The sequence below is a fragment of the Clupea harengus genome, chromosome 14 (assembly GCF_900700415.2).
Source record: "Clupea harengus chromosome 14, Ch_v2.0.2, whole genome shotgun sequence".
In the NCBI taxonomy this organism is placed as follows: Eukaryota; Metazoa; Chordata; class Actinopteri; order Clupeiformes; family Clupeidae; genus Clupea; species Clupea harengus.
The window spans coordinates 661,995-671,994 of NC_045165.1; the positions used below are offsets into that span (position 1 = coordinate 661,995).

Genomic DNA, 10,000 nt, shown 5'->3' on the forward strand with positions numbered 1-10,000 from the left:
CTTGGGCATGACTGATTTAGATAGCTGGCGATCACCCTGCAGTGTAGTTCTGCTGCTAGCCAGTGAAGGCTAACATGTGTGTGTGTCTCCTCTCTCTGCGTCAGTAATGTCACTTATAACGCCAAACCATGGGCAGCGTCACATTAGCGAGCCGCCAAAGACAGAAGCAGATAAGGACAAGTGTTCCTAACCCAGACTCTCATTCAGAAGTGACCAGATAGCTTAGTGTTTCCTGTTCTGGTCGCCTAACCCGTGAAACAGGTCTATCCGCCTGACGGTCGGACGGCCACACCGACTGCCATAGCTACCAGCTGGCGTGTAAACTTAAGCCCGCTAGGATAGCTAGCTAGCTAAGAGCTGAACACAAATTAGGTTCCGTTTTTGTTTTGAAGTGTGTAATTTCACAACAATAGTTCCCCCATTACGCACAAAGTGAAATCAGTTTGACAAATCAAATACAGAATAATCATTAAAGAATCAGACTGCAACATGTTAACAAGGAAGCCGTCGTTGTTAATTAACTTCTAGAAGTTGTCAACATTATCGTTTGAATGACCATTCCACAAACAAGGATACATAGTTAGCCATCGGCTAGCGGCGCAAGCCCTTACCGTTCTGCAGGACATCCAGATGCCCGACTTTTTGACAGGGCGCGTTACTCGGCTTGGTTCCAGACTCCCGTCACGCAGTACAGAAAATCTCAAAGTTCCACCTCAGCGTCGTGCCCGTGATGATTTTATGCCGACTAACCGGCTTAAACGAGAATGGCTGATGCCCTCCTATCCTCCGGACTCCGGAAGGAAGCACTTGAGCCGAATGCTATGGTTTGTATGGGATTGATAGCTAGCTAGCTTGGTCACGGAATTAGCTGTTGCTAATGTTACCTAGTTACCGATAACGTTACCTGCTGACAGCGAAACAGCTAACTAGGTAGCTTTTCAAGACTGTGAAACAGACTGGTTAGGCGTGGACATCATTCGTTTGCTTTACATGGTCACGGCTGGGCGCACACGCAGTGAGTTTCTTCTGAAGTTGTTGTTGTCAGGTCTGACAGCACCAGGCGCGTCTGTCTCTGTCCGGTCTTGCCTGCGTGAAAATGGCGTTGGGTTGTGTCGCGGCCCACAATCCCCTCTTCCTTAATCATGATGTCATTCCAAGATTAAAGGGGAAGTAATGCGTCAGACGGACTGAATTAATGACACGCTGAAAACGATATTAAAGTTAATTTACATTTCACAGGGCTTTTAAGCCATCCTAACTGATACATCATCACTGCAACACTTCTAAAGTCGCCATGAATTATGTCATCTGTAGAATGATACAATAGTTTGAAACAATTCAGGGAAGACACACACAATTTCTTAAATGTGTTTATTTACTTTAACATAAATACATCTCTAGCATCAAATGAATGGAGCAGGATATCCTCTTTTCCAAGCAACATTGAAAGGGCAGAGGGCAGAGGGGCTTTTATTGGATTACAGTCAAGTACTGTGCAGTCAGTGAGGTGGGGGAGCAGCAGCTCTATGTGTGTGTGTGTGTGTGTGTGTGTGGTGTGTGTGTGTTTCAGTGCAGTACTGTGCAGTGAGGTGGGGGATTGGCAGCTCTGTGTGTGTGTGTGTGTGTGTGTGTGTGTGTGTTTGTGTGTGTGTGTGTTTCAGTGCAGTACTGTACAGTGAGGCGGGGGAGCAGCAGCTCTGTGTGTGTGTGTGTGTGTGTGTGTGTGTGTGTGTGTGTGCTTCAGTGCAGTACTGTACAGTGAGGCGGGGGAGCAGCAGCTCTGTGTGTGTGTGTGTGTGTGTGTGTGTGTGTGTGTGTGTGTGTGTGCTTCAGTGCAGTACTGTGCAGTGAGGTGGGGGATTGGCAGGCTAATGCTTCGGTGTGGATCATTCTCCCCTGTGGGGCTTTCTGGGTGGGGGTCCTGGCTGCAAAAGATCTTATGCCTCTCATGAGACACAGCTAACCGCTAATCACTCCAAGTACGGTCAAATCACAGTCACACACACAGTCACACCAACACACAGTCACACCAACACACAGTCACACCAACACACTCACACACACACAGTCACACCAACACACAGTCACACCAACACACACACACCAACACACAGTCACACCAACACACACACACACACACACACACACACACACACACACAGTCACACCAACACACACACACACACACACACAGTCTCCCCAACACTCTGGAGGTACCATGGCAACAGACTGGACCCATGGCTTTGGCCAAAACTGCCCAGTGTAGAGATGGGTGGAGCCTTCAGTGTGGAGATGGGTGGAGCCTCCAGAGATGGGTGGAGCCTTCAGTGTGGAGATGGGTGGAGCCTCCAGATATGGGTGGAGCCTCCAGTGTTCAGATGGATGGAGCCTCCAGTGTGGAGATGGGTGGAGCCTTCAGAGTGGAGATGGGTGGGGCATCCATATATGGGTGGAGCCTCCAGAGATGGGTGGAGCCTTCAGTGAGCATCATTGGGGGGGGGGTGTTCATGCGGCAGGTCTGCCCCCCCCCAGCCGTCTCCAGGCCCGGAGCAGGGCCACCCTGGCCATCAGCAGAGTGATGGTGAAGTTCCGCCTGTACCACTCTCTGTAGAGAAGGGGGGGGACAGTTTAGTAGAACACACATGCAGGCACGTCACACACAGGCCCAGATGGGTGAGTGCATTACCTTCCTTACAGTGAGAATACACACACACACACACACACACACACGCACGCAGACACGTATATCAGTATGGAAAAGAACACACACACACACGCAGACACGTATATCAGTATGGAAAAGAACACACACACACACACACACGTATATCAGTATGCAAAAGAACTGCATAGGCTGGCCACAGACATCAACACTCAATACTGAGAAACAACAGTGCTGTTGAAACATTGGGCTAGGGCCTGTCTGTCTGTCCGCTCTGAAACAAGCCAAATCATCATCGTCATCATCATCGTCATCGTCATCATCGTCATGGGGACATGAGGTCATTCTGACCAGACTCACCTGTTGTAGCTGGAGTGCCTTTTGTAGTTCTGGTCAAGGAAGTCCTTGTAGAACACGGCCATTTGCTCACTGTTAAGAGTGTGCTTCTTCCCTAACAACCAGGTAGAACACAGAGAATGATTCATTAATCTAATTAGAATTAGAATGAACACAGAGTAGAACACAGAGTAGAACACAGAGTAGAACACAGAATGAACACAGAGTAGAACACAGAGTAGAACACAGAGTAGAACACAGAGTAGAACACAGAATGAACACAGAATGAACACAGAGTAGAACACAGAATGAACACAGAGTAGAACACAGAATGAACACAGAGTAGAACACAGAATGAACACAGAGTAGAACACAGAGTAGAACACAGAATGAACACAGAGTAGAACACAGAATGAACACAGAGTAGAACACAGAGTAGAACACAGAGTAGAACACAGAATGAACACAGAGTAGAACACAGAGTAGAACACAGAGTAGAACACAGAATGAACACAGAATGAACACAGAGTAGAACACAGCATGAACACAGAGTAGAACACAGAGTAGAACACAGAGTAGAACACAGAGTAGGACACAGAGTGAACACAGAATGAACACAGAGTAGAACACAGAGTAGAACACAGAATGAACACAGAGTAGAACACAGAGTAGAACACAGAATGAACACAGAGTAGAACACAGAATGAACACAGAGTAGAACACAGAGTAGAACACAGAATGAACACAGAATGAACACAGAGTAGAACACAGAGTAGAACACAGAATGAACACAGAGTAGAACACAGAGTAGAACACAGAATGAACACAGAGTAGAACACAGAATGAACACAGAGTAGAACACAGAATGAACACAGAGTAGAACACAGAATGAACACAGAGTAGAACACAGAGTAGAACACAGAATGAACACAGAGTAGAACACAGAATGAACACAGAGTAGAACACAGAGTAGAACACAGAGTAGAACACAGAATGAACACAGAGTAGAACACAGAGTAGAACACAGAGTAGAACACAGAATGAACACAGAATGAACACAGAGTAGAACACAGCATGAACACAGAGTAGAACACAGAGTAGAACACAGAGTAGAACACAGAGTAGGACACAGAGTGAACACAGAATGAACACAGAGTAGAACACAGAGTAGAACACAGAATGAACACAGAGTAGAACACAGAGTAGAACACAGAATGAACACAGAGTAGAACACAGAATGAACACAGAGTAGAACACAGAGTAGAACACAGAATGAACACAGAATGAACACAGAGTAGAACACAGAGTAGAACACAGAATGAACACAGAGTAGAACACAGAGTAGAACACAGAATGAACACAGAGTAGAACACAGAATGAACACGGTTCCATGACATTCCTCTAGAACATTGGTTCTCAATTTGTGGTACGCGTACACTTAAGCCACAAGGTTTGTAAATGGAATTCAAATTAAACTAGGCTTCAATCTTTCTGGACGTATGTTTTTGTTTTTTGTGTGCGTGCGCAGCCAATAGAGACGTTTACTGCGAGCCTCTTCTTTGGAGCATTAGCTATTATGCTATGCATATAAACCGGCATTGACCAACTATAAAGTTATAACTGCTGTGATGATGAGTGGGGGAAGCAAAAATAGTGCCAACTCGTTGCAATCCTGGCTCCACGGGAATATTAGGAGGAGAAATTAGGTGAATGTGTCAGGCAGCACAACACAAAATGAAGTTGCCAACAGTCAAGGTGATCCTAGCGCTAGTGCTTGCAGTGTATTGAGCAGTGATGCTTCAGCACCGGCTAGCAAACGACGCAAAACTGTAAGGAAATACGACTCGATTTACTTTAATCTTGGATTTACTTGGAGCGGGGCTGAGGATGAACCAAGACCACAGTGCGTTGTGTGCGGAGATGTTCTCAGCAATGGAAGTATGAAGCCATCACATCTCATGCGTTGCGTCTTTCTAGCGTTTTTTAGATGCGCTTAAAAGTTGAACTATTCTCAACTTTCCAGCGCAAGGCGCACCGCTCATCAATGTCACACTCGGCCCAGGCAGGTTGCGCACGCAGCTCCGCTTCCTAGGCGCCGGGCAAAACAGCCTGGTGCCCCTGCGGCTGTTTTGCCCGCCGCACTTTGCCAACATGTTTTTGGAGCGTCTGCCGTTTTAAAAACGCGTTTGGTGTGTTTCGGCCCTATCGAGCCAGCCTTCGTATAGCAAAAGCTGGTAAGCCGCACACAATTGGAGAAGAACTATGTTTACCTTTGGCCAAAGAGATGCAAGGCATTATGTGTGGGGAGAAAGCTGCGAAACAGTTGAGCTTGGTGCCGCTCTCTAATGACACAGTGTCACGTAGGATACAAGCAATGGCAAATAATGTTAAACTCATACTGGTGGAACGAATTAAATGCAGTCCTTACATTTGCTGGGTAGGCCTATGTTTTGATGCAGATCAGTTATTAGTATTGTCACGTTGTAAGTTTTTAAATACAATACATGAGTTTACATACACTTAGTTGCTTCAGTCATGTGAACAATGAATCATTATTAATATTAATGCCTTCTGTGTAATCTGTATGTAGTTACAGGCCTACGCTACTTTATTTTAATTCTGGTGGTACTTGGAGAGCCAAATCATTTCTAAGGTGGTACACTCATGGTAAAAAGTTTGAGAACCACTGCTCTAGAACACACAGCTACACCAGGTATTCCTCCTCATGTTCTCACTGTCCCAGAGATCTATGGGTAGAAGTTCTCACCGTTCTCATCTCTCTCCGCCAGGCCCTTGGCCTTCAGTTGAGCCAGTATGTACTCCTCTTTCTCCTGAAGAAAAGAACAGGTCAGTAAAACGCCACGTGCACTTAGCAGCCTGGAAGCACTAGCACAACAGCTCTACACGTTACTTTAACTACACCAGGGCAATCCCTGATTCAACCCAACAGCTCTACACACCTCTTTAAATACACCAGGGCAATCCCTGATTCAACCCAACAGCTCTACACACCTAGTTATATGGATAGTATAGTTATATGGAACTTGGCGTCTGAAATAAAGATGTATATATACCAGGCCAATCCCTGATTCAACCCAACTGTTTAAAGTTAATGTAACTAGATGGTGCTGCCCTCTGCTGGCGCTGCGACACATAACAACATGAAACTGAGGCGGCAGGTACCCTGTTGAATGTGATGTTCTGATTGGTCCAGAACTGATGGTTCCAGTCTTCGGTCTCCTGCCGCAGGTGCCTGAGCCTCCGCTCCTGGGGCGTCTCATTCTCAGGTATGTGGTAGATGATTGGCCGCAGGTTTGACAGGCGGTCCGGAGGCCCAATCCAGTCATGTTTGGAGCCAGAGGAAGGGCTGAAGCGGGCCCTCTGAGCCAGCAGCAGCAGCAGCACCCAGAGAAACAGACAGACAGACAGGGGAAATGAACCACAAGAACTATGTGTGTGTGTGTGTGTGTGTGTGTGTGTGTGTGTGTGTGTGTGTGTGTGTGTGTGTGTGTGTGTGTGCGTGTGCATGTGTAATGGAAGATTCCAATTATGGTCAAACGTTTCTCTTTTAAACGGAATATTTTACTCTCAGTTTGAATCAATATTACAAAGAAGAAGAATTTCGAATTAAACAATTAGTTAGACAAGGCAGGTTCTAGCGACTGAACTTGACTTCATAGAATCACTTCTGAACTAACAAGAACATTCACACATCACTTCCTGCACTTCAGAATAAAGGTATCTCCTTTCAAATTAAAACACCTTCAGATTGATATCAAATTACCATCAATAAGAGATTCTCCCATATTTACTGTAAATAGAGCATTTAAACATTTTCTATTAACCTTTTCTTAAACCAAACAACATAAATCATGTTCGTTTACCCTTAACTTCAAATAATTAATTCATCTACTTTATATAAACTAATCTTCAATGAATAATAATTCACAACAGGAAATTAACTACAAGAACTCACACACTGTGTGTGTGTGTGTGTGTGTGTGTGTGTGTGTGTGTGTGTGTATTCGTTTGAGTGTTATTGTGTGTGTGTGTGAGAGAGAGAGTGAATGCATGCCATCTACTCCAGGTAAACCCTATTGATGAGAGTGCTATGCCGCCCCCTTGTGGCAGGCCTGCAGAGAGTGTGTTTACAGTGATCATAGTTATCATAGTTAAACAGCCCCCTGTTGTGTAAACACGACTTTGGGATGGGGGGGGGGGGAATCGCCACGACGTATTATTGTTCAGTGAGCAGCACACAGAAAGAGTGCCGTGCGCACACCAGGCATGGCTTCTCATCGTGTGACGTGAGAGAACGTTCTCCAAAGAAAAGCAAAATCATCATTTCATTGTTTAACGTTAGCCTCTTGTTCAACCACCAACCATACGATGCCAAGGTTTTAAACCAGTGGTCCTCTGAACAGAAGCGACCTTCGGGTGTCAACTGTCACCAGCTAGGCAGGTGGCATTGTCGTAGCGTGGAGGAGGAGGTTACGATAACTTACCTGCGGTTTATTATCTGCAACATCCTCGGTGTTTATACTAGCTTCTTGGCTAGCTGAGGTAACGCTAATGTCTGAACTTGCATGGTAAGTGGTGTAAAAACAGGCCAACACTAACGTTATTCGCACTGTTCAAGGTTACCTGCAAGCAGTTACAAAATCATACGTAGTTTCATACATCCAACCCCACGCTAGCTTATGCTACAAACATTTGGTGTTTTACGATAATTACGCGTTTCTAGGCATCAACTAATACCACATATCTAGAGGTTTTTGATGGATGGTCTCCTGGACATGGACCTATTTAGCTAGCCAGAAATGCTAACAGAACGTTACCTCCGTTTCCTTTGCTTGTTTGGGTGCTGGTCCGGTGTTGTGTAGACGGCTACACGTGAAGTTCACCAGTGATAGGACATTCCGTCCGTGGTAACGACATTGTGACCTTATCAGTAAAGACCCAGTAGCAGACACATTCATGTCATGGACTTTTGATTTGGTAAAATTACAAAACCTGACCTTATTATTTTACAATGTCCATGATTGTAGCTGCAACGACAACGTGCCTCTGCGCACTACCACGTGACCAATACGTAGGGCGTTCTGACATTTCCTGTTTGAAGATTGTGCTGGACAACCAGACAGTTTTCCGAACAAATAATGCTTCAAGAACAGATTTCAGGACATGTAAAAACGACTTGTACAGGATTTACACGAGTAGTCTGTGTAGAAATCCCGGTCAATTAATAATATATATTTAAACTTAGATTGATTTCAAGTGAATGTTTGGTAATTTACTACGCAGTGTGAATGTTTTCGCTCAGTTGTTTAGCTAACTGTGGCTAGGCTGTCTCATCATAAGGGTCCAGAGGACTGGGGACCAGAAACTGACTGACAAGCCAGCTTCTAAAACAGCAACAAGTAACCGAGCATCAAGTGAAATCTCCCATCGTTACGGCACAGTTTTGCAAGGAAAAAGATCGTAAACAGGCTCTTCATTACCTTTTTTTGTGCACTGCCTTGCTCGGCCAGCTGGCCCCTATAGCTACACGGAGAGGCTGGTATTCCCTGGGGCTTGGTGTGTGCATAGGCGGCCGACGGTGTGATGTGGATTGCGCCGGAGTACTTCTCTTAACAAACTGTCCTGATGGCTGTCCGTTGGCTATGCAAGTAAGCAGACCTCGTCATTATGTAATTTCTGTGTGTATGGCTGTGTAAATGCAAATCAGATGACACAGTGGCTCGTGAGTCTGTTGGGAGTAACGTTTCTAGGCTAACCTATATCTTTGGTGTCCTCGAGGAGGGTTCAAAACAGCATCAGCTAACCGTGGGCTCTTTTGTGTACCGGCAACCCCTCTCCTCGAGCCGTGCCTGTCATGGGGGATAATCTGTCACCGTACCTCCATCAAAGCGGATTATATTCAGAGATTTGCGAGAATGCACGTGTGTGTTTAAGGTGACTGTCAGAGCAGTACTCAGTGCTGTTAGCTCCGTTGTCATTCCTTCTTCTAGGAAAGCTAGCCTCGGACACGTCTGTGGTGAAAATGCCCCTAGCTTAACTGTCCTCTGCGCTGTCACGAAGATGTCACTGTGGCCTCGCCTTTTGTGACTGGCTAGTTCTGACAGGGTCTGTCGTCACTAATAAAATCCGTTGGGAGAACGAAGTAGTTCTCTGGAAGGGAGTATTTTTACCTATGATGGGTAGCGACAGAGCCAGAGACCCCCTCCCGTCCGAGTTGGTCTCCCCACTATCAGGCGGCAGCGGCGGTGGTGGTGGGAGGGGCGGCATTGCAGTTCAGTGTGTGAGGAGTGCGAGTGTGTGTATGAGGTGAAGACGCTGGCGGATGTAGCGCAAACCCACCGAACTCACTGCTCCAGCATCCGAATGTGACACATCGGAACTGCCGAACCTGTTTTTGTGCTTAGCTGATGGAAACAGACCTGCTTCGACATGTGCGCGAATGTCTTTCGCGTTTTGAAAAGGTGAGAAATAATCCTGCGCATCTCGAGTGGTGGTGAGACATTGCTAGCGCGCTTGCTGGTGCTCTGTGGAGGGAGAGAGACGGAACGGGCCCGTTGCTTGTTTTGTCCGCGCGGTAGATTTCCGCTGCTACTGGCGGAAAGCCTGCATACAAGGTGGCGATATCGCGAGTGTGATATCTTCAGGGGAGCATGCGTTTGTTGACTGATAACGGTGGTACTGGGTGTTGGCATCGGGATTGGTGTGCCTACCGCATTTCCACTGAGCCACAGGCTGTCCACCGTGACATAACGGGAGGACATTCCACTGCTGTCAGAGTTGCTTTGTCTTACAATAGTCAGCGGCTTCATTCATTTGAGGACAAACCGATGAACCGAACCTTAGTTTTCTCCCTCTCTGCCATGTCAGGCATGGCGCCAGGCCGTATGGGTTTGGGTCGAACCCTTCCGAATGCTGGAGCCGATCTGCGCGAGGGAGGGAGTGTTGAGTCCCTGAGCTGCGGACGCACGGGGCCATCTTTTG

At 46.5% G+C, this 10,000-nt stretch overlaps 3 protein-coding genes across 5 annotated transcripts in view; 1 reads left to right on the plus strand and 2 right to left on the minus strand.

The window, feature by feature from the left end:
- The window catches only part of klc1a (kinesin light chain 1a), a 32,399-nt gene extending 31,210 nt beyond the window's left edge, over positions 1-1,189 (minus strand). Inside the window, exon 1 of the mRNA XM_031580977.2 lies at positions 612-1,189. The gene's annotated coding sequence lies outside the window, so the exon portion shown is untranslated. The remainder of the gene's footprint in view (positions 1-611) is intronic.
- A 1,303-nt stretch (positions 1,190-2,492) lies between these two features.
- Positions 2,493-9,969, minus strand: LOC105890334 (cytochrome c oxidase assembly factor 8). Of its 2 annotated transcripts, none has more exons than XM_031580389.2 (5): positions 9,730-9,969; positions 6,182-6,379; positions 5,766-5,829; positions 3,023-3,113; positions 2,493-2,605 (listed from the first exon to the last, which is right to left on the minus strand). In XM_031580389.2, the coding sequence occupies exons 1-5, from the start codon at positions 9,826-9,828 to the stop codon at positions 2,506-2,508; spliced, it is 552 nt and encodes a 183-aa protein (XP_031436249.1). In that variant the 5' UTR covers positions 9,829-9,969; the 3' UTR covers positions 2,493-2,505. The 2 variants fall into 2 exon arrangements, with proteins under 2 accessions (XP_031436249.1, XP_012671803.2); XM_012816349.3 differs by lacking the exon at positions 9,730-9,969 and adding an exon at positions 7,837-8,076.
- Positions 8,159-10,000, plus strand: part of bag5 (BCL2 associated athanogene 5) — a 17,025-nt gene continuing 15,183 nt past the window's right edge. Inside the window, exon 1 of one of the 2 annotated variants that reach the window (XM_031580388.2) lies at positions 8,159-8,667. In XM_031580388.2, the coding sequence (XP_031436248.1) occupies positions 8,645-8,667 (23 nt within the window). In that variant the 5' untranslated portion in view covers positions 8,159-8,644. Of the gene's footprint in view, positions 8,668-8,773; positions 9,481-10,000 lie in introns of those variants that run through there. The other variant, XM_031580387.2, reaches the window with a different exon arrangement.

What these genes read in the sequence shown, in the direction of transcription:
- LOC105890334 (XM_012816349.3), bottom strand. Translation starts at nt 7,977, where the DNA reads ATGAATGTGTCTGCTACTGGGTCTTTACTGATAAGGTCACAATGTCGT. An exon ending in AACAAGCAAAGGAAACGGAG is followed by an intron (nt 6,380 to 7,836) that starts GTAACGTTCTGT and finishes CTGCTGGCTCAG; the next exon opens with AGGGCCCGCTTCAGCCCTTC. An exon ending in AGGCACTCCAGCTACAACAG is followed by an intron (nt 2,606 to 3,022) that starts GTGAGTCTGGTC and finishes CCTTCTCTACAG; the next exon opens with AGAGTGGTACAGGCGGAACT.